Source organism: Rhinopithecus roxellana, chromosome 15 (genome assembly GCF_007565055.1).
Source record: "Rhinopithecus roxellana isolate Shanxi Qingling chromosome 15, ASM756505v1, whole genome shotgun sequence".
Lineage (NCBI taxonomy): Eukaryota > Metazoa > Chordata > Mammalia > Primates > Cercopithecidae > Rhinopithecus > Rhinopithecus roxellana.
Window position 1 is genome coordinate 26783357 of NC_044563.1, and position 24936 is coordinate 26808292.

Genomic DNA, 24936 nt, shown 5'->3' on the forward strand with positions numbered 1-24936 from the left:
TTTTTAAAAAATTTATGCATTCAATATTTTGCCCATACAGAGCAGTTCCATATTTATTCATCTTTGAAATGATCCGACCTGTCAGATTCAACAAAGAAAAGTTGCAAGATTTGTTAGCTATAACCTTTCTGCAAGTTTTCTTCTTCCTCCTTCTGTTATAAACATGAATCTTGAGCATTTTATCTAAATTTTCTGCTTGGATGTATGTGTAAAATTTTAATTTGCATACATTTTTCTAGCCACTTCTTTCTTGACTTTTCTTTCAAAGTAAATATGACCTACATGTTGGACTTGATGTTTCAAATCTAACCAGGACAATTTCAAAGGTTTATAATAGTCTACATTTTCTGGTTTTTGTCATATCAGGAAGGACTTAGCCTGTGGCTTCTGCATTCCAGAAATGTCAGATCCTTTTAGCATTTTTCTTGTGATCCAAAGCTGATTCCTATTCATGCTTACCTCTCACACGTTAAGAGAGTTCAGCACATTTTAAGATAATTCAGTCATCCTGTGGCTTCTCAGATGGAGTGCCCAGATAGGGCCAACTTCACATTTTTTGTCAAGCTCATTCGTCCGCAAATATTTTAAACAAAGCAAATTTTGGGGCTGTATTTTTAAAACATTAAGAGCTATCATTTTTATCGTAATCGGAGTTAAACTTAGATCACTTTTTATGCAAAAATAATATGAAATATAAAATCTAAAGGGAGCCCAATCTATGAAATAGATGGGAGCATGGGCATCAGGATTTCACCCAATTAACTGTCCTCCTCAGTTAGCCCCACAGGCATCTCTACATGTAGCCAATGACTGTGTTGAACTCTGGCTGGAAACAGTGGTTGAGACAATCATTTACTTATAATTTGAAGTGGTTGTTGTAATAGGTAGATAGATGACTGCAGCCTTGCCACAAGGTATAAAATAGCAGAACCTTTCAAATGAAAAATTAAGGGAAAAATAAAGCACTGTACATGAACAGTATGCAGTTACTAAATTACAGGATGGAAGATTATAGGTAGAAAAGGATTTGGCCCTGCACATTCATTTATACAGAAGAATTAAGGAGAATTACAGTTTATTGTTTGCTTCCTGGATCAAAGATATGCGGTATATTGAGACTATAAAAACAAAATTTGCCCCCACCCAGAAAACCTCTCCACAAAGATAGAAAAGGAAGAAAACCATTTCGTTATTGAATAAACATTAAACCAGAATGTGATGCATATCATAGTCAATTCACTAAAATTTGTAAAGACAGAGGGAAATCTCATTTTTTAAATATAGCCAAACAAATACAACCTATTGCAAGCATGTTCTTAAAATAAACAATAACTAGCCCTATATTAGTCTATTTTCATACTGCCATAAAGAACATCCATGAGATTGGGTCATTTATAAATGGAAATGGTTTAATTGACTCACAATTCTGCATGGCTGGAGAGGCCTCGGGAAGCCTAACAATCATGGTGGAAGGGGAAGCAAGCACCACAAAGTAGCAGGAGAGAGAAGAAACGAAGGAGGAACTTCCAAACACTTATAAAACCCTCAGATCTCGTGAGAACTCACTCACTATCCTATCGTGAGAACAGCATGGGGGACACCTCTCTCATGATCCAATTACCTCCCCACCTCAAAACACTTCGAGATGAGATTTGGGTGGAAACACAAAGCCAAACCATATCAATCCCTTAAGTAAGAGGACTTGACAGCACCGTTCATCACTCATAGTTCATCATAGATTCACCTGGTAATTGGGCTGTTAATTAGCTTCATATGAAGAGAAATAAAACCTCTCATATCTTTTTGACAGGAGGTAGTTCTGCTACTTGGCTCAAGGCAGCCGCCAAAGTTAAGCTCCTACCTCTCACAGAAACTGGGGACAGGGGACTGATATCTCCCTTCATGTTTGCATTTTGAAAAGATGGCCCCTAAATCCTGACAAAAGGCCCATCTCATTTTCTAAAGAATTAATATACATTTCAAAGACAGGAGAAAGTACTTATGATGGCAAGTTTTCTTAAGTTAATGCTCTCAGAAGAGAGAGGGAGGAGAAATCTGTTCCATTTTCAAGAGGGAGAATTAAGTCTATTATTTTTCATTTTTATTTGTTCTTACCATATAAGTGTATTTCTATTCATCTTGTGTGACTTTCTCCATTTTCTTTACTTCTCCTAAAACATTATCTCAATCGTTTCTTAATTGTTTAAGAGAAATATTCAGACCGTCAATAAAGATAGAGAGTAGTGTTTAGTTCAAATGCCAACCAACCCTCTCCATATTCTTTTATAATATTCCTAACCATATCCACTCCTGATAGTTACAGTTGTAAACTTTATCTCCTTTTAATGATGTCCCTGGATTTGTTTGATGCTGGAAATTATTTTATACCAATTTCCACAGTTGTAGGTTTTTTTTTTTTTTTTTAAATACTGTATTTAGTAAGTGTTTATTAAATGAAAAATACTCTCTGGCACTGAAAGAGATAAATGCAACTGTGAATTAAACAAAGGCTCATTCATTTATTCATTAGCCATAAGTGAAGAGCTGTGTTACCTCAGGGAAAATAGTGCAAGACAATCTATGTAGGGGTGGTTCTGAAGAAGAGATGAGTTTACTGTCCAGTAAGAATTGAGTGAAGTACGCACACAAGCTTTTGTATGTGTTTGAAAAAAAATGGAGAAGGATTTAAAGTGTGAGTTTAGGATACATATAACAAGCTTCAATGTTCCATATTTGAAGTTAGTGTTGGAATATGGCAGGGACAACTTTAAAATTATTTTCTGGCAATATGATTGCAGTGAAATATGGTATCTCCAAAAGTTTGCAGTGAAAGGGATTGCAATGAAATATGATATCTCCAAAAGTTTTCAAGTTTTCTAAGCAGCTAATAACATACTTAGGGCTAAATATCAGTTGTCCTATTAACCCTGCTTTCTAGGTACCACACCATAGAGCAGTTCACTGATCCTGTGAAATGAATTTTAGTGGTGGGGATAAAGAGGTATATTGGAAGAGCGAGAATCTCAGATTCCTGAGCTCCAACATGAGCATGTATAGAAAATTAGGAGATGAATTAATTATGTCATCTTAATTTTTAGTTACTCTAAGAAATGCTATAACTCTACTTAAAACACTCAGTATCTTCTCCATTACTTTTCATCCGAAAACCTTATCATTAGCTGTTAAGGCCCATTATCATCTGTGCCTTGTCTACCATCCTCCACTCTTTTATCACAATCATCAACTTTTAGTATATACTCTAGCTACTGCCAAATTGGCTGAAGTTATCTAAATTTTATAATACTTGATTTTGTCCCAATAACTACCTTATATGCTACTGCTACCTTTGTCTAGAATGTCATGCGTAACCTCTTTACCCAAAAGACTACTCCCATTCATGCTTTGAGATTCAATACAGGTGACATCTCCTCTGGGACAACTTCCCTGTGTCCTTCATCCTCCACCTTTAAAAACTAATTGAGCTCCCTTTCTTGGGTATTTCCATAGCCTCTCTGTTTTCTTGCATTTTCACATTTTATTTTAACTGATGACTTCTCACCTCAACTATCAAGGAAGCTTCTTGAGGGCACAAACTGACCCTACCTCTTTTTTCTCTAAAGTTTTAGTGGTTATAACTTACACTCCTTAGCAAATCAGAAGTATTTATTACATATGTACTAAATGGATGTGTAGATGGATGGATGGAAAAATGGAAGGAGGGAGGGATGGATGGATGGCCTTATATAAAATGTAAGAAAATAATTCAGTTAGTACAAATTGAGTGGCAGAAGACAGACTTTCAATAAATAGAATTAAAAATAATTGTATTTTTTGCAAAAGTGGTCTGTTGATTTATTAGAGTGTCTTTGTTATTAGTATCTTAGATTCTGAAATTAAAACAATGTAAAGTTGATGTTCCTCATAGTATGCTGGGTTATTTCAAACATCTTGAGTTTCTTAAGCATATAGAACTTGGGGTATAGAAATGCTCAATATGATTAAATGTTGTCATTCACTCATATCACTTTATTTTCCTGTAACTTTCCTCAGCTGTTTTCTATTATTTTTTCAGGAAAAAATGCTATTACACTGACGGGAGGAGCAAATCAATGGGCAGGTTGGTGGGTGATGAATCATTTCTTTATAACCACTTTTGTCATTTGGAAAAAGCAGAAGAAGATATTTGATTCCCCATATTAGCAGTTGTAAATTGTAGGAAGAAAAATTCTATTGATTTGTCGAAGAGATTTCCAAAATGACTTACGCCAAATTGAATAACATTTAAAATCCGATAATCTTTTTGTTACAATTTATCATTACCATTCTTGGAATCTTCCCATGTTCTAATGTTATGGAAGGAGGCCTTTAATTGCAAGTTCACATGTTATAATATTTTAATTTTAAAAATAGTTACAAGACCAGGATCGATGGTTAAATGATGACCCACAGTAACAGAACAATAAACCCAACAAAGACCTTCTGTATCATTCAGTCCAGTTCTCTCATTTGAAAGAAGTGGTAAAGACTAGTGTTCAGAGAGATGAGGTGCTTTGCCAAGGCCATATAGCATCTTTTGAATTGCAGACTCACTCTTATTCTAACCCCAGAAGGTACCTTTCTTATCCTAGTATTGAAAATGCACTTTTGAAGAGCTTTACCTCAAAACATTAGCTCTTTACTTATTGTGGTAAGAATAACTATGGAAAAGGAGTTAATCAAACCACGACCCTGAAACAGAAGAAACACTCTTCCACCTGAATCATCTTGTCACTATTTAACTGGAAGAAATCAGCTTCCATTTAATGAATGCTCAAATAAAAAGCTTCTTACCCTTGACAGTTTTCTGCACCTCGCCAAAGAATCAGTTAACAAAGATAAAGCATGTGAATGTGGTAGAGTATGCTCCATTAAATGGTGTTGCAGGATGTATGTTACAAATCAGAATAACACAAAAGCTGGAATAACTGTAGAGTGTGAATAACAGACCATTTTAGGAAATGATTCAATAAATCTAGTTTCTTTACCAAAGAAAATGGAATGTAATTTCAAACTTTATAAATCAGAATGGGAAAATGTTGGTCTCTTTTGAGCATTAATTTTAGGCATGGCAGTATTGAGTGACAAGAAAAGTAAATTATGGAGAAAAAAACTTGAAAATAAGATGAATATTAAAGAAATTAGCACTGAAATAGCTTTTCCTCTTTAAATTAATGATGCTCCCTCAACCAAGTCACATTTTTCTGTCAGGTTAACGTATTCTCATTTAGAATGAGCTCTCACTTCCCATGTGGGTATTTGGTCCTGGTCTGTGTAGCAAATTCCCAGGCATTTTTGCTAATAAAATTAGCAATTGGAATATTATAATTTGCAAGTTTACAACTGCAGGTTTTTCTTGTCTTTGCTCTGCATATGTCTGCTTATTGTTGGATGGCTGATAAAATCTCTAGGTTTGCTGCAGTTTGCTACTGTAGAATTAGGGAGACTTTGCTACTACATAATTAGTGGGTTTTCTGTTAAACAAGAATCTTTCCTTTGAAGACTTGGAGAAGTACGTATTCTGTACATTAAAATTGGAACAAATGTCTGTTTATATAAAGCTATCATGACAAATGCATATACTAAATCCTAAAGAAACATTTTTAATAATGTAAAAAATGTTCTTTTCTCTGTTTTGGTCAAATTTAAAAGTAAACTAGAAAAATGAACACTAATATGTCTCATTACTTGTTTTATCTTTTATGTTTCTTATTTTCTGTGTAAGTTCATAAAATGAAAATTCTGTTATCAAATTATTCCAAGTGATTATTAAAATATCTTGAACCTTGCTACAGCCCGCCCCTTTTCATTTTACTTATAATAAGTAATTCTCTTTATTCTATGTCTTTGTGGATTCACATGGGAGGGGTAGGGAATAAATAGAAAAGGAGTCTATAAAATTATATAACGTTAAACTGAAAAAAATTACAAAATTTGTAAACTCAATCTGTAGACAGTTTGAAAAGTGGAAAATTGAAATCAAACATGGCCATTTAGTTTCACTTGTGCTTTTCTTTTCTTGAAGTGGGAAAGGTATTTTTCTCACATGCTTAGTTTTGACCGGTACATATTTGGGGATAAATAATGTACAGGCAATTACCCAGCTTTTGAAGATCATCACTTCTCCAGCAGGTTGAGAGGAAATTGTTGGTTTTATTATCACTGCAATTTATGTTTTATTCACAATGCATTTTCACATTCAATTATTAAAGCATCTTAAACATGACTCTGCAAGGGAAGCAGAACAGAGAGTAACCAGTTTTCCAGGTTGGAAAACAAAAAAAGACTCCCTTACCATCCCCACCCACACCCCATGCCCTGCTTTCACAGCTGGTTTGGCAGAGTATGTGCTTCAGTCAAGTCCCTTTGATCCTTTAATCCAGACTTATTTTCAGTTTTCATAGAATTCTCTTAGCTTTTCCCAGATTGTAGCAAATAAACCTAAAGCTCTATTTTTACATTATGCCATGATATCTTGAGTTTGCAAGATGTCTAACACAATAAAGGTTTAGTAGAGTGTAGATAATGTATTAGATTACATTGGTGGCATAGTGATGGTACTTTTAGTAGTATAAATCATACATTATTATTATTATAAACATTTATTGAGAGCTTACTATCTTCTGTGCACTGTGGTGTCAGACAATAGTCATTTAATTCTCAAGATATTTCTTTTCAATTAAGAGAAGCAAAACTGAGTGAGGCTCAAAGGAATTAATAAGCTAGATCCTTGCATCCTGGCATTCAGATTTAGGCCAGCCATATTTCACTATTAGACTCCATTTACCCCTTCCTTCACAGGAAGTGTATGTGAAAACCTAAAATGATAATGTTGTTTGTTTTCTGTTAACATCACAAATGATGGTCGGAAAACCCTTTTATTCCATTTCTTTTAAAGCTATTTAAAATTCACATTTATACCTACTTTGTTTATAATGTCAGAGCTACTAGAGCCTTGGCTGCTGTAGCCTGTCAGCATTTTCTAAGTGTAATTAGAATGCCTCCTTTTATTTGATCCTCCTAGCCTCCTAATGAAGGAAAACAGATGGAATTACTCCCTCCCTTTAGAAACCAAGAACCTGAAGCTCAAAGATTAGAAATGTTTAGCCCAATTTCAATGACCAGCAAATTCAGCACTAGAACACTCATGTTCCAACTCTTATCCCACTGCTTTTTTTCAACTATGCTAAGTTTAAAAAGCTTGAGTAATTTCTGTGCAATCTATTCAATATTTTCTACATGTCTATACATCAGCCTCTCCAATGAAGTGATATTTTATCATTTTAAAGGCTGTCTTTGTAAAGAGAGGAAGCACCTCAAATACTATGTATTTGTTATTTTAGGCTAGAAAAAAAAGTTTTGGTTTTTCCAAAACCAAAAATGATTTGATAAGTAAATGATAACCTTACTTGTCAAAGGAAAAATCTAGACTTTCACATACTAAACTTTACCTTAGGATTTGATTATTATTTCAGATTACACATGGTAATTTTACCATAGTAGACTTGAGTGAAATAATTCCTGAGATAAAATATTTGCTGCCTGCACATTGCTATACTAATTTTTTTTTTTTCTGAAGTTCAAGCATAGTTAGCCAAAGAAATGTTGAGGTGTGTTATATTTAACACTCCTCTAGGAAAATATTCTATCCTGCTACTTGGACTTACTATTGCAGAAGAAGCCAAAAATTTCCCCAGATAGAAACTCATAGTGTGTAAATATTGCAAATGTGTTATTAAACACAACTATTATTATAGTAAATCTGAATTTAGACTTTCAGAGTCAATCTCTGGAGTCAGTGGCTTTCTTCTGTTTCTATTTTCTTTGTAAAATAAATCTGATTTCAATCAGTATATATACCATAATAGAACTAGGTTATGAATGTAAAGCTGGAGCGAAAGTATCCTGATGCCAGATTTCCCAAAGAGTGTCCAAATGGTATGTGCCGGGTGTCTATGCTAAACCCATTACTCAAAGTGTAGTCAGTGGTTAGCAACATGAGTGTCCTTTAGCAGCTATGTAGAAATGTGGAATCTCAATCCCCATCTCAGGCCTATTGAATTAGTATCTGCATTTTAACAAGATAATCAAGTTATTCCTATGCCCGTGAGAATCTTAAAAGTCCTGCAAAGGCTCTTTGCCTCAGTGTTCCTTATTGTTAATTACCAAGTCTAGAATAAAACACCAATTTGCAACTCCCCAGTAAAGTCCACATTACTTTTATTTTATGAGTGAGGAAACCGAGGTAAGAAGTTGAATAACTTGTACAAGTTTATGTGGCTAGTACAGTCCAATAAATAATTACTCAGTTTTGCTTGACTTTAAAATTTTGCTGTCTACCACGCGACTTCCAGTGCCACTGAACGTGTCGCAGTCATTTATTTATTTTCAGTTTCCACTTTTCTAGACCTGCAATGCTATTTACTTTAAAAAAGCAGGGAGTAATGTCTCTCTCTTTCTCTCTCTCTCTCTCTCTCTCTCTCTCTCTATCTACATACATGTATACACACACCATTTTAATAAATATGTTTTGCTACTTTTTTAAAACAAACAAAAATCACTCTTTCTGGCCGGGCGCAGCGGCTCATGCCTGTAATCCCAGCACTTTGGGAGGCCAACGCTGGTGGATCTCGAGATCTGGAGATCGAGACCATCCTGGCCAACATGGTGAAGCCTCATCTCTACCAAAAAAAAAAAAAAAAAAAAAGTACAAAAATTTGCTGTACTTGGTGGCATGCACCTGCAGACCCAGCTACTCGGGAGGCTGAGGCAGGAGAATCGCTTGAACCCTGGAGGTGGAGGTTGCAGTGAGCCAAGATTGCACCACCGGACTCCAGCTTGGTGACAGAGCAAGACTCTGTCTCAAAGAAAAAAACAAAAACAGAAAACCTCTTTCCTACCACCGTCTTTATGTATCCTGTTTCTGAAATCTTTTCCACAATTATTTTATTTTTTCATGAGGATGACATAGTTGTCATGAAAGAGTTTAAACAACTGCAAGATTTGAGATTTGGTTTGCTTTGCTATTTTCTTCTTTTGTGTGGGAGCAGAAGCAATGCACATGTATGTGTGGTGTATGTAGGTTTGTGTATCTCTTTTTGGAGAAGTTCTTTTGTACTTAAGGGAATTGTAGTGGAAGGTAGTCACAGCTTTGAAGTACAACTTAATATAGTTCTAAATTTTGACTTCATTCCAGGATGCAAACTTACTTTAGAAGAATCAAAAACTGGATGGCCCAAAACCCAATGGTTCTTGACAAGTCAGCTTTTCCAGACTTAGAGGAGTCAGACTGCTATACTGGCCCCTTCAGCCGTGCACGGATTCACCAGTGAGTTCTCCTCTTTTTTCATACTGCCTGCCTTTATACCTTTTATGATGTGGGGCTTGTTTATAGAACAAAAACACCTGGAACCATTTCCATTGTTTACCAAATATGTCTGACAACTTATCAATGTATTAAAATACAATGTAACTCCATGAAAAATTGAATTGATCTGCTTAAAAATTACTTGTTCAGGGAATGCTGAATCAACTTAATGGTGAAAGAGGCAGGTGGACATTCCTTCTGCTACCTACAATTAACAGGACCCTGAATCTGGTACATCCAAGTATGGAGATAAGAATACTGGAGGAATTCAGAGTCTAATCAAATAGACACATATGCATATTAACTTAAAGGAGGCAGAGTAAAGTCAATGTATTAAGAAAGATGGAAATAAAATGCACATTTTATAAGAGAGAGAGCATCACATCCAAAGGAGAGGATCTGGAATGCCTTTTCAAAGGAAATAGCTCTTTTTGTCAGGTAAAAATATGGAGTGGCATGGGGAGAGAAGAAGAAACAGAGCAAAATCTAAAGGAAAAGAAGCATAGGATTTTGAGGTGATGATATTATGTTGGTACAACATTACTTTTTTTTTATTCCTGATATTATTTTTTATTTAGTGATATCTTTTTCTTTTTTATTGTACTTCAAGTTCTAGGGTACATGTGCACAATTTGCAGGTTTGTTACACATGTATATATGTGCCATGTTGGTGTGCTGCACCCATTAACTCATTATTGACATTAGGTATATCTCCTAATGCTATCCCTCCCCCCACCCCCACAATAGGACCCAGTGTGTGGTGATCCCCTTCATGTCTCCAAGTGATCTCATCGTTCAGTTCCCACCTATGAGTGAGAACATGCGGTATTTGGTTTTCTGTTCTTGCGATAGTTTGCTGAGAATGATGATTTCCAGCTACATCCATGTCCCTACAAAGGACATGAACTCATCCTTTTTTATGGCTGCATAGTATTCCATGGTGTATATGTGCCACATTTGCTTAATCCAGTCTGTCACTGATGGACATTTGGGTTGATTCCAAGTCTTTGCTATTGTGAATACTGCCACAATAAACATATGTGTGCATGTGTCTTTATAACAGCATGACTTATAATCCTTTGGGTATATCCCCAGTAATGGGATGGCTGGGTCAAATGGTATTTCTAGTTCTAGATCCTTGAGGAATTGCCACACTGTTTTCCACAATGGTTGAACTAGTTTACAGTCCCACGAACAGTGTAAGTGTTCCTATTTCTCCACATCCTCTCCAGCATCTGTTGTTTCCTGATTTTTTAATGATTGCCATTCTAACTGGTGTGAGATAGTATCTTATAGTGATTTTGATTTGCATTTCTCTGATGGTGAGTGACGATGAGCATTTTTTCATGTGTCTGTTGAATGTATAAATGTCTTCTTTTGAGAAGTGTCTGTTCATATCCTTTGCCCACGTTTTGGTGGGGTTGTTTGTTTTTGTCTTGTAAATTTGATTGAGTTCTTTATAGGTTCTGGATATTAGCCCTTTGTCAGATGAGTAGATTGCAAAAATTTTCTCCCATTCTGCAGGTTGCCTGTTCACTCTGATGGTAGTTTCTTTTGCTGTGCAGAAGCTCTTTAGTTTAATTAGATCCCATTTGTCAATTTTGGCTTTTGTTGCTGTTGCTTTTGGTGTTTTAGACATGAAGTCCTTGCCCATGCCTATGTCCTGACCTAGGTTTTCTTCTAGGATTTTTATGGTTTTAGGTCTAACATTTAAGTCTCTAATCCATCTTGAATTAATTTTCGTATACGGAGTAAGGAAAGGATCCAGTTTCAGCTTTCTACTTATGGCTAGCCAATTTTCCCAGCACCATTTATTAAATAGGGAATCCTTTCCCCATTTCTTGTTTTTGTCAGGTTTGTGAAAGACAGATGGCTGTAGATGTGTGGTATTATTTCTGAGGGCCTTGTTCTGTTCCATTGGTCTACATCTCTGTTTTGGTACCAGTACCATGCTGTTTTGGTTACTGTAGCCTTGTAGTATAGATTGAAGTCAGGTAGCGTGATGCCTCCAGCTTTGTTCTTTTGGCTTAGGATTGTCCTGGCAATGCGGGCTCTTTTTTGGCTCCGTATGAACTTTAAAGCAGTTCTTTCCAATTCTGTGAAGAAACTCATTGGTAGCTTAATGGGGATGGCAAAGAATCTACAAATTACCTTGGGCAGTATGGCCATTTTCACAATATTGATTCTTGCTATCCATGAACATGGTATGTTCTTCCATTTGTTTGTGTCCTCTTTTTTTTCACTGAGCAGTGGTTTGTAGTTCTCCTTGAAGAGGTCCTTTACATCCCTTGTAAGTTGGATTCCTAGGTATTTTATTCTCTTTGAAGCAATTGTGCATGGGAGTTCATTCATGATTTGGCTTTCTGTTTGTCTGTTACTGGTGTATAAGAATGCTTGTGATTTTTGCACATTGATTTTGTATCCTGAGACTTTGCTGAAGTTACTTTCAGCTTAAGGAGATTTGGGGCTGAGACAATGGAGTTTTCTAAATATACAATCATGTCATCTGCAAACAAGGAAAATTTGACTTCTTCTTTTCCTAACTGAATACCCTTTATTTCTTTCTCTTGCCTGATTACACTAGCCAGAACTTCCAACACTATGTTGAATAGGAGTGGTGAGAAAAGGCATCCCTCTCTTGTGCCAGTTTTCAAAGGGAATGCTTCCAGTTTTTGCCCATTCAGTATGATATTGGCTGTGGGTTTGTCATAAATAGCTCTTATTATTTTGAGATACGTTTCATCAATACTGAATTTATTGAGCGTTTTTAACATGAAGGGCTGTTGAATTTTGTCAAAGGCCTTTTCTGCATCTATTGACATAATCATGTAGTTTTTATCTTTGGTTATGTTTATATGCTGGGTTACGTTTATTGATTTGGATATGTTGAACCAGCCTTGCATCCCAGGAATGAAGCCCACTTGATCATGGTGGGTAAGCTTTTTGATGTGCTGCTGTATTCAGTTTGCCAGTATCTTTATTGGTCTAAAATTCTCTCTTTTTGTTGTATCTCTCTCAGATTTTGGTATCAGGATGATGTTGGCCTCGTAAAATGAGTTAGGGAGGATTCCCTCTTTTTCTATTGATTGGAATAGTTTCAGAAGGAATGGTATCAACTCTTCCTTGTACCTCTGGTAGAATTCAGCTGTGAATCCTTCTGGTCCTGGACTTTATTGGTTGGTAGGCTATTAATTATTGCCTCAATTTCAGAGCCTGCTATTTGTCTATTCAGGGATTCAACTTCTTCCTGGTTTAGTCTTGGGAGAGTGGAAGTGTCCAGGAAATTATCCATTTCTTCTAGGTTTTCTAGTTTATTTGCGTAGAGGTGTTTATAGTACTCTCTGATGGTAGTTTTTATTTCTGTGGGGTCGGTGGTGATGTCCCCTTTATCATTTTTTATTGCATTTATTTGATTCTTCTCTCTTTTCTTCTTTATTAGTCATGCTAGTGGTCTGTCAATTTTGTTGATCTTTTAAAAAAACCAGCTCCTGCATTCATTGATTTTTTGAAGGGATTTTTGTGTCTCTATCTCCTTCAGTTCTGCTCTGATCTTAGTTATTTCTTGCCTTCTGCTAACTTTTGAATGTGTTTGCTCTTGTTCTCTAGTTCTTTTAACTGTGATGTTAGGGTGTCAGTTTTAGATCTTTCCTGCTTTCTCTTGTGGGCATTTAGTGCTATAAATTTCCCTCTACACACTGCTTTAAATGTGTCCCAGAGATTCTGGTATGTTGTATATTTGTTCTCATTGCCTTCAAAGAACATCTTAATTTCTGCATTCATTTTGTTAAGTACCCAGTAGTCGTTCAGGAGCAGGTTGTTCAGTTTCCATGTAGTTGAGCAGTTTTGATTGAGTTTCCTAGTCCTGAGTTCTAGTTTAATTGCACTGTGGTCTGAGAGACAGTTTTTTATAATTTCTGTTCTCTTACATTTGCTGAGGAGTGCTTTACTTCCAACTATGTGGTCAATTTTGGAATAAGTGTGATGTGGTGCTGAGAAGAATGTATATTCTGTTGATTTGGGGTGGAGAGTTCTGTAGATGTCTATTAGGTCCGCTTGGTGCAGAGATGAGTTCAATTCCTGGATATCCTTGTTAACTTTCTGTCTCGTTGATCTGTCTAATGTTGACAGTGGGGTGTTAAAGTCTCCCATTATTATTGTATGGGAGTCTAAGTCTCTTTGTAAGTCCCTAAGGACTTGCTTTATAAATCTGGGTGCTCCTGTATTGGGTGCATATATATTTAGGATAGTGAGTTCTTCCTGATGAATTGATCCTTTTACCATTATGTAATGGCCTTCTTTGTCTCTTTTGATCTTTGATGGTTTAAAGTCTCTTTCATTAGAGACTAGGATTGCAACCCCTGCTTTTTTTTTTGTTTTCCATTTGCTTGGTAGATCTTCCTCCGTCTCTTTATTTTGAGCTTATGTGTGTCTCTGCATGTGAGATGGGTCTCCTGAATACAGCAAACTGATGGGTCTTGACTCTTTATCCAATTATCTAGTCTGTGTCTTTTAATTGGTCCATTTAGTCCATTTACATTTAAGGTTAATATTGATATGTGTGAACTTGATCCTGTCATTATGATATTAGCTGGTTATTTTGCTTGCTACTTGATACAGTTTCTTTCTATCATTGATAGACTTTACATTTTGACATGTTTTTGCAATAGCTGGTACCTGTTGTTCCTTTACATGTTTAGTGCTTCCTTCAGGATCTCTTGTAAGGCAGGCCTGGTGGTGACAAAATCTCTAAGCATTTGCTTATCTGTAAAGGATTTTATTTCTCCTTCACTTATGAAACTTAGTTTGGCTGGATATGAAAATCTGGGTTGAAAATTCTTTTCTTTAAGAATGTTGAATATGGGCCCCCACTCTCTTCTGGCTTGGAGAGTTTCTGCCGAGAGATCTGCTGTTAGTCTGATGGGCTTCCCTTTGTGGGTAACCCAACCTTTCTCTCTGGCTGCCCTTAACATTTTTTGCTTCATTTCAACTTTGGTGAATCTGACAATTGTGTGTCTTGGAGTTGCTCTTCTCGAGGAGTATCTTTGTGGCATTCTCTGTATTTCCTGAATTTGAATGTTGGCCTGCCTTACTAGGTTGGGGAAGTTCTCCTGGATGATATCCTGCAGAGTGTTTTCCAACTTGTTTCCATTTTCCCTGTCACTTTCAAGCATCCCAATCAGACGTAAATTTGGTCTTTTTACATAATCCCATACTTCTTGGAGACTTTGTTCATTTCTTTTTACTTTTTTCTCTACATTTCTCTTCTTGCTTCATTTCGTTCATTTGATCCTCAATCGCTGATACTCTTTCTTCCAGTTGATCGAGTCGGTTACTGAAGCTTGTGCATTTGTCACGTAGTTCTCATGTCATGGTTTTCATCTCTATCAGTTCTTTTAAGGACTTCTCCACATTGGTTATTCTAGTTAGCCATTTGTCAAATCTTTTTGCAATGTTTTTAGTTTCTTTGCACTGATTACGTAGTTCCTCCTTTAGCTCTGAGAAGTTTGATCGACTGAAGCCTTCTCCTCTCAACTCGTCAAAGTCATTCTCCATCCAGCTTTGTTCCATTGCTGGCAATGAGCTGCCTTCCTTTCGATGGGGAGATGCCCTCTGATTTTTTGAATTTCCAGCTTTTCTGCACTGCTTTTTCCCCATCTTTGTGGTTTTATCTCTCTTTGGTGTTTGATGATGGTGAGGTACTGATGGGGTTTTGGTGTGGGTGTCCTTTCTGTTTGTTAGTTTTCTTTCTAACTGTCAGGAACCTCAGCTGTAGGTCTGTTGGAGTTTGCTTGAGGTCCACTCCAGACCCTGTTTGCCTGGGTATCTGCAGCAGAGGCTGCAGAACATAGAATATTGCTGAACAGCGAGTGTTGCTGTCTGATTCCTGCTCTGCAATCTTCGTCTCAGGGGTGTACCTCGCCGTGTGAGGTGTGAGGTGTTGGTCTGCACCTAGTGGGAGATGTCTCCCAGTTAGGCTACTCAGGGCTCAGGCACCCACTTGAGCAGACAATCTGTCCGTTTTCAGATCTCAACCTCCATGCTGGAAGATCCACTGCTCTCTTCAATGCTGTCGGACAGGGGCATTTACCTCTGCCAAGGTTTCTGCAGCTTTTTGTTTAGCTCTGCCATGTCCCCAGAGGAGGAGTCTACAGAGGCAGGCTGGCCTCCTTGAGCTGTGGTGGGCTCCACCCAATTCAAGCTTCCTGGCGGCTTTGTTTACCTACTTAAGCCTCAGCAATGGCTGGCGCCCCTCCCCCAGCCTTGCTGCTGCCTTGCAGTTAGATCTCAGACTGCTGTGCTAGCAATGAGGGAGGCTCCATGGGCGTGGGACCCTCTAGGCCAGGTGTGGAATATAATCTCCTGGTGTGCCGTTTGCTAAGACCATTGGTAAAGTGCAGTATTAGGGTGGGAGTTTCCCGATTTTCCAGGTGTTGTGTGTCTCACTTTCCTTTGGCTAGGAAAAAGAATTCCCTTCCCCCTCGCGCTTCCCAGGTGAGGCGATGCCTCACCCTGCTTCAGCTCTCACTGGTCGGGCTGTACCCGCGGACCAGCGCCAACTGTCCGACACACCCCAGTGAGATGAACTCGGTACCTCAGTTGAAAATGCGGAAATCACCCATCTGTGTCGCTTACGCTGGGAGCTGGAGGCTGGAGCTGTTCCTATTCGGCCATCTTGGGCACGCCCTCCCAACATTACTTTTAATGACATAAACTGCAATTACATTTGCACTAACCTAAATATTATGCAAATTGACAGAGGATTGGGTAAAAGAAGGCAGAGCTGTTAGACATATAAAACTGAAGACATAAAGCTGAAGAGTAGGTTGGAATGCAAGTACTGAGAGCCTTGGAGGAAAATAAGAAATTTAATGATGCTTGTAGAGAAAAAATGTTGGCACACTAAAAGTAAGGGAGTGTTCTAAAAATCAGAGCTGTTCATTAAAAGTCAGGTGGAAAAATGCATGGCAAGTTAGGAGGATGTTCTACTCATGTTCTAGGCAAGAGGCAATGAGACCCAGAACAAAAGCTGGAGAGAGACAGTTTAGTCAGAAAAGTTACACAGTTTGCCATCTGTTTGAATATGAAGAGTGTAGATGAAGGAACTAGCACAGAAGACCTACTAATTCAGTACTGCGTGCTTGACACAGTGGTGATTTATCACTCGCATAGATAAACTAGAAACAGAAAGTATCAGAAGTTGAGCAAGACCCAGGACACTTCAATTTTTTCGAGGTTCCCAGCATACTATAAAGTAAATACTGAAACAGACCCTTCCATTCCTCTTGAGCTCATGCTTTTGCTCTTACATCATTGGCTCTCAAATGGTTCTTCATTGCTACTCTTCCCATGGGGACAATAAAAAAGCATCAAGGGAAAGGTAGGATGATTGTCCATTGTTAAGGCTCTGAAAACGAGATAAGCTGCATTAGAAAGCGTGGTATGGGGGATAACATTAATTTTTGATGTGTTCTATTTGAAAATGTATTGCTTAAGGTAGTATAAAATGTATGGGAGCCAATGGGCCATCTATTCTGTCCTTGTTCCATGTGAAATAAGAAATAGGAGCACCTAGAATCCCTTATAGACTGAAAGAAGATAACAAAGTGAATATTTGATAATGCCTTGTATTATTTATGAGTGAATTCTTTTTCTCTGTCCCTTTTTTTTTTAGAGGATGATTTCCCTTCTGATTTACTGTGCTTCACATGCATTAGCTTTAATGGAACTTGTAACTATTACTGGATTCTGTGTTCTGCTTTGAATATTAAAACAAATCCCCTTATCTTAACAGCTTCATAATAAATAATAAAGACACCTTCTTCAGCAATGCTACTCGAAGCAGAATAGTCTATCACATGTTGGAGCGCACCAAATATGAAAATGGAATATCAAAAGTGGGTAAGAACATTAAATAATAACAGAGTGGAACTTAGTGTTACTATTTATATCCAGAATTACTATTTTTTTTAACAACTGAAACTTTGCTTTAATTCATTAAGTAGATGTGTGTAACATATTGAACACAAACCCTATGTACTTTCAAATTTTCAGCCTTTTAATAAAACAAACAAACTTTTTTGAGAGTGTTTGGTCATAGATATCAAAATGTGAAATGTGCAAACACTTTGAAACAGAAATATTATTTCTTGAAAGTTATACCCCTCAAATAATCAGACTTTTGAATGACAGCATATACAGAAATTTGTTCATCATAGGCTTCTTTGTAATAGAATTATCAGGAAATACCCACATGTACATGCTTAGGGACTAAAAAATAAGTTAGACTGTGTCCATGTAATACATTCATTAAAAGTTATGTGACATTTATTTACTCTTATTTTAACATAAAAATTTCAAGCATCTGTTATACGAAGTACATGACATAAGCCCTATAGTCAGGGAGATTGTAAATTGGTTATGAGTTCGTTATTTATGAACTCCAAAAGATATCCACAAACTATACATCTCATGTAATTTCATTTCTTAAACCCATGTACATAAAAAGACAAAAACCCTAGAAGAATATGTAAGAAACGTTTTAGAGGTTACCTCTGGAAGGTGAAATAATAGCTAATTTTAATTTTTGAAATTTCTTTGTTGTTTAAATGTTCAGCAGTATGCTACAACATGTATAATACAAAAGAAACTTGAGAATGTTTCACTTAGAAAAAGTAAATAAAATTGCAAAATTTACATAGAGCTGAGCAGAAAGCAACAGGTAACAAACAAGATATACTTTTAATTATAAAGGTGACAAAAGATGCTTGAAAGGATCAAATGTTAGTCACATCTTAAAAGCCTTGAAAATAAAAAGTTGACAGCTAGCAAAAACTTGTATCAGTCTCTACTCATTTTGTTAAAATTGAGTGCTTTATAAGTAAAATACACTATGTTTCAAGACAGCTACTTTTTAAAGAAAAACTTTCAGACTCTTTTGTTCTTCTGATTAATAATGTATTTATTACTGAGCATTCAAAACAGTTAACTCACATGCCTAAACTTCACCAAAAATAAAGAAATAAATTTAGTAAGTAATTTTTAAGGAACTAAAAATAGGCTGTGTACCGTGGCTCAAGCCTATAATCCCAGCACTTTGGGAGGCCGAGATGGGTGGATCACCTGAGGTCAGGAGTTCAAGACCAGTCTGGCCAATATGGTGAAACCTCGTCTTTACTAAAAATACAAAAATTAGCCAGGCGCAATGGTAGGTGACTATAATTCCAGCTACTAGGGAGGCTGAGGCAAGAGAATCACTTGAACCCGGGAGATGGAGATTGCAGTGAGCCAAGATCACGCCATTGCACTCCAGCCTGGGCGACAGAGTAAGACCCTGTCTCAAAAAAGAAAAAAAAAAGGAACTAAAAATAATGAAATCCAGAATATAAATTGAAAATGTGTCTAAATGTTAGTACTATATTCTTTTGCAGTCTTTTGAAATAATTATGAAATTATAAATAATTATAAGGGCATCATTCCCTTTGTAGTAAATACAGAATAATTAAAATTATTCCTAACTGCAATTCTCACTTATACATTTTTAAGTTTATATATATGTGTATATATTTATGTGTGTGTATATATATGTGTGTATATATATATGTGTATATATATACACATTAGATGTTTTAAAATAAAAAATAAATTAGATGTTTTAGCATTTATAATTTTCAGGTTTTAAAAAAATTACCATTATGAATATTTTCTCAAGCCCTTAATTACTCTTTGAAAACATTATTATAAATAGCTGTACAATATTCCGTAATAAATTTCATCAAATCACTATTATTTACTAAGTACCTATTATGATTGATTGTACTATAAAAATTAAATGATTTATCAGTTTAGGATATGTAATTATTTCTAATTCTTTACTGATATAAATAATATTGCAACAATAGTTGCTCACTCAGTATCTGTTCTTACCAGGAGTATATGAGAGTGTCCATGTCGCTCTACCCTCATTGAGAGGGAGGAGATTTTAATAAGTGTCTCATATTGCTATTTATGTCTTTTTGGTTTGGAATTATACAATTAAATATTTCTCAATACCAATATCATTTTGAGATCTTTTGTTTTGTTTTGTTTTGTTTTGGTAGGGGACAAGGATGGGGTGGGATATAGAATTTGTGTTCTTTCTTGACCAAACTTTGTTATTTGGAGAAAAACAAAAAGTTGCTTCTGCGTCACATGATCCTAAATAAGTGGGTTAAATGCCCAATATTTTATGATATGGTAAAGTAAACCCATGTGACAACTCGCAAATCTTCATTTACTAATATCATAAGGACATAACTAGACGCAGCATCAGTTTCTTTCACAATAGCACTGTCTTCATAGGTGATGTGGCTATGGAAGTCATTTGGGTTATCTTAAACTTTTTAATTAATTCATTGTTCCCCGTGTATTTGTGTTGCTTCAGAGGAAATGTTTCATTGAAACTAACTCAAGAACTGTCCTTTTCTTCTCTTTGCAGGTATTCGTAAACTTATAAACAATGGCTCATATATAGCAGCGTTTCCACCACATGAGGTAATCTTGAAATACAGTTTCCACTTTATAAACAAGGTTTTCATGCTCCATGCTTGGTCCTGTTGTTTTCATTTGAATCTAGCTGTCCATTCCCAGGAGGATTGGAGGATTCAGTCTGCAGGTAGCCATGGGCCTTCTGTCTCCCCGTTGTAATTTTGCGACTATACACTGGCTCCTCTGCCTCAAAGCCTGTCTGCAATTTGCCCCATACTGGGAATCCCAGCCTTAGCGGAAACACTCCTGGACACTATAGCTGCTGCCTTCTGCTCCAGTATAGAGTTCCAAGCTTAATCTGACTTGAGATCTGCACTATTCCAAATTGAGAAGTTTCCTGGTTTGTGCCTACTACTTTGGGATACTTGGAAATCTAAAGTCCCACCACAAAAACCTATAGCCAATTGCCTACTCAATTATTTGCCAGATTATTACCTCCCTACAAGTTTTAAATAGAAATGCCTGCTCTAAGCTGCAGTGGGCCCTGTCCACTGTAAATGATATTTGAGCCAACTTTTATTTCCTGACCTCTTTTTTTAAGGCAATTTCACGTTTTAAGGTAAGAGTGGGGTCTTTACAGGTTTCACTTCTGAACTTTCAAAGGCTATCACATTTCTATTTATAAATTTATGACTGAGGACTTCAGTACATAATACAAGGCTGAGGAATTTGCAGTCTGGTATGACCGATAGTAGATAAAATGTATTGAGTACTTGCTATTGGCAGTGACGTAAATGTTTCATACGGATTGTCTCATTTAATCCTTGCAACAACCCTTTGAGATATACAATAATATTAACTCGGTTTTTTATATAGGTAATTGAGGTACAGAAAGGTTAGATATCAAAGGCACAGTTTTGAGCACTAGAAGCCAATCTCCAAAACTGTGCCTTTGTATTCGTTATGGGATACATACTTATAGTAAGAATAGAAATAGTAACAGGAAATATGTTTGTGTATTTAATGTGCCAGGCCTTGTGCATGTATTTTCCCATTATTCTGAACATAACCCTGGAGGGGTAAATTTTATTATTCTTATTTTACAACTGAAAAAACAAAGCTCAGAGAAATTAAACACTATATCAAATAGCACATAATAAACGGTAAAGTGTTCAGAATGGCAAACTTAAGAGGTTCCCAAGGAGAACCTCTAGCAAAGAAGGTTTAATTTTTTCTCTATTTAGGTAATTTTCTCTACATAATTAGGCTGCATTCTGAAAGTTCATTTGACAGTTTTTTTTTATGTGAAATTTGGGACTTTTATAAATAAGTTATAAGTAATTATCATCCCACTTGTGTTTGTAATTTGGATGAAATATTAATATATGGAATAAATACATGAAAAGAATGGAAAACAATGTTGCTGAAATACAAGAAAGTAAATTAGAAGGTCAATAAAATGGGCTCAGGAATTTTCTGTTGATTTTAAATGCTGCTACTTGAGGTGAGGAAAATAAGGCTTATTAGGAGGAAAATGGAGTCAATGGCATTGACTGTAATTCGATTAAGGATAGTTCACAATTCTAGGCTTCCTTTTTCTTTTTCCTTAATGCAGGAGACAAGTGCCAATCTCTTATTTTTATCTGTAGTTGAGGTTTGTTTTTTACTTACAAAAAGGACAGTGGCTAGAGGGAAGAAGAAAAAATGTCTTGTGGAGTTTAGTATGAAAAGGCAAAATAAAGGGAACGAGAGAATACACACACACAAGAATTCGTCCAAGATATTGATAGAATTTACGATCCTATGAATGATGAATAGTGGAAAGAGAGAAAATGTGTGTAGGTCAGAGGGGGCCAATCATGGGGATGGCAGAGACCACTGAGTGTACACAATACTTCAGAAAGGTGTGAAAGTACATGAGTGAGCAAGAGTAATCACTTTGGTCAGTTTTCTCTTGCAGCCCCCTGCATGTCACTATCAAGCCAGAATGATGTAGCTGATTGAGGTTATAGAGCAGAGTTAAGAAAAAGATACCCTAAATATTCTAAAGTATAGCATCTGTAACCCAAAAAGCCTTTTGATTTTTGGGCTTTAAACACCTTGAACTAGCTTAGGGAAGACAATTTGGGGCCTGCACTTAAATGGTACTTCATTTCTTCCCAAATTAATGCATCTATTTCATTAGGGAGCCAGGAGTGGCATCCACATGTCTCTCATGGCAACCTTGAGGCACCTGTGAGCCATGACTCAAGGTGTCTTCTTTCCTTATAGGAGCTCACCGTCCTGGTTGTCAAGGAATATTCTAATGAGCTTTGCACTTTTCAAGAGTCACAATATATCAAATGCATAAAAGAACTCACATTAATTGTATACTTTCCATGTGCCAGGCACTTTATAGGTACTAAGTTGACTCTTGTAAAACCCCTGTATACTGGGTAATATTATTATTACTTCTATCATCTAGGTGAGAAAACTGAGGCATAACTCCACTTGCTTTAAATTTTTTGTCAAACTTTCATAAAGCTAGAGCCATACATTGGAGTGAGGAGAAAGACTATCATATCTTGTATCTCACATTTTAGTTCAGAAAATATATAGTCACCACATATATTGTCCTCTTTTTAGATAATAAAAGCAGAGAAATTCATCCTTTAGGGAACACTCTTCTCTATAAGGCATATTATATAATCTGCAGTTCCAAAATTGCGACACATATGACAGATTTTTGAAAGAGGATATAAAGAATTGAAAAAAAATCTTTCAATTTTTGGAATATCTTATCTGAAATAATTTTTAAAGATACTGCCACTTTAAAAATCTGACTAGCCGGCTTCATTCCTGGGTTGCAAGGCTGGTTCAACATATGCAAATCAATAAACGTAATCCATCATATAAACAGAACCAATGACAAAAACCACATGATTAACTCAATAGATGCAGAAAAGTCCTTCGATAAAATTCAACACCCCATCATGCTAACAACTCTCAGTAAACTAGGTATTGATGAAACATGGTCACAAAAGCCAAAATTGAAAAATGGTATCTAATGGAACTAAAGAGCTTCTGCACAGCAAAAGAAACTATCATCAGAGTGAACAGGCAACATACAGAATGAGCGAAAATTTTTGCAATCTATCCATATGGGCTAATATCCAGAATCTATAAGGAACTTAAACAAATTTATAAGGAAAAAAAAAAAAAAAACTCTATCAAAAAGTGAGCAAAAGATACGAACAGACACTTCACAAAAGAAGACATTTATGGGGCCAAAAAACATATCAAAAAAAACTCATCATCACAGGTCGTTAGAGAAATGCAAATCAAAACCACAGTGAGGTACCATCTCGTGGCGGTTAGAATGGTGATCATTAAAATGCCAGGAAACAACAGATGCTGGAGAGGATGTGGAGAAACAGGAATGCCTTTACCTTGTTGGTGGGAGTGTAAATTAGTTCAACCATTGTGGAAGACAGTATGGTGATCTTTCAAGAATCTAGAACCAGAAATATCATTTGACCCAGCAATCCTATTACTGGGTATATACCCAAAGGATTATAAATCATTCTACTATAAAGACACATGTACACATACGTTTATTGCAGCAATATTCACAATAGCAAAGACTTGGCACCAGTCCAAATACCCATCAATGATAGACTGGATAAAGAAAATGTGACACATATACACCATGGAATACTATGCAGCCATAAAAAAGGATGAGTTCATGTTCTTTGCAGGGACATGGATGAAGCTAGTAACCATCATTCTCAGCAAACTAACACAGGAATAGAAAACCAAACACCCCATGTTCTCACTCATAACTGGGAATTGAATGATGAGAACACATGGACACAGGGAGGGGAACATCACACACTGGGGCCTGTTGGGGAGTGGGGAGCTAGGGGAGGGATTGCATTAGGAGAAATACCTAATGCAGATGATGGGTTGAAGGGTGCAGCAAACCACCATGACATGTGTATACCTGTGTAACAAACCTGCACGTTCTGCACATGTATCCCAGAACTTAAATTATAATAAAAAAAAGAAAAAAAAATCTGACTAGCACTGGTGGCTGAGGCCTCTTACATATTTTGAATGAACACTTACTCTCTTCCTCAGCTTATAAAAACAGAAGAAACCTTTCCTGGGATTGCATCACTTTTTAAACAAAATAATGCCCTTAAATTCTGAACTAAAGATTATCACAATTTCTCTCAGTGATGGTGAAGATATTGTGTTTATTAAAAGACCTTAAATTCCAAACAGTAAAGCCTAGCATCTACTTTACTTTAAGCTAATGGGTTCCATTGTATTTTTTAACTAATTTAATAAAAGATTTTTAAATAACTGTCAGACTATTTTTAATGAAAGATATGTAAAGGCATCTATCACATCATTTCAGCGATGGGCTTAAGTTTATCATTTCTGAAGCTTTCAATAAGTTGTTAAATTATTCTGTGAGGGAAAATACAGTTTTCATTCAGTTCAAATTTCACTAAAAAGTAGATCCAAATGTATCTTACTTTATCTGTTGCAGGGAGCCTACAAAAGTAGCCAGCCCATTAAAACCCATGGACCTCAGAATAACAGACATCTATTATATGAGCGCTGGGCACGCTGGGGAATGTGGTATAAGCATCAGCCTCTGGATTTAATCAGGTACTGCAAGTGAAACAATAATGAAAAGCAAAGTATGCTGTTTTGTTGTCATTGTCTAAGACTTGGAATTTGCAGTCTACCAAAAAAGCAACCACTATAAGATTTTTCAGTAAAAGTGTCTCACTGTAGGTAATTGGTTATACAGGGGATGGGAGAGCTGAGAAATCAAACAAGCTTTGCAAGGTGTCTAACGGATTAGCAACAGCAAAAAATTACTAACCCCTTAAGGGTGGAGAGAAATTGGAATAAACATGTATTATCAGAGCCCAATACTTATGTACCATTGCTAGGGCTTCCAGTAGAGAGGTGAAAGTGAGGGGGAAGGTGGAGCCATGGAGGGGTCATAGAGAGGGAAAATGGTCCTGGCTTATCTCTTCCTTCTACCTTTGAGTGATCAACTCACCAGAAGT

At 36.4% G+C, this 24936-nt stretch overlaps 1 protein-coding gene across 3 annotated transcripts in view; it reads left to right on the top strand.

The window, feature by feature from the left end:
* The window catches only part of ANO3 (anoctamin 3), a 474780-nt gene that overhangs the window by 329042 nt on the left and 120802 nt on the right, over positions 1–24936 (top strand). For all 3 annotated transcript variants that reach the window (XM_010389365.2, XM_010389364.2, XM_010389366.2), the window contains 5 exons: positions 4073–4117; positions 9233–9364; positions 17196–17302; positions 19878–19933; positions 24405–24526. In XM_010389365.2, the coding sequence (XP_010387667.2) occupies positions 4073–4117; positions 9233–9364; positions 17196–17302; positions 19878–19933; positions 24405–24526 (462 nt within the window). The remainder of the gene's footprint in view (positions 1–4072; positions 4118–9232; positions 9365–17195; positions 17303–19877; positions 19934–24404; positions 24527–24936) is intronic.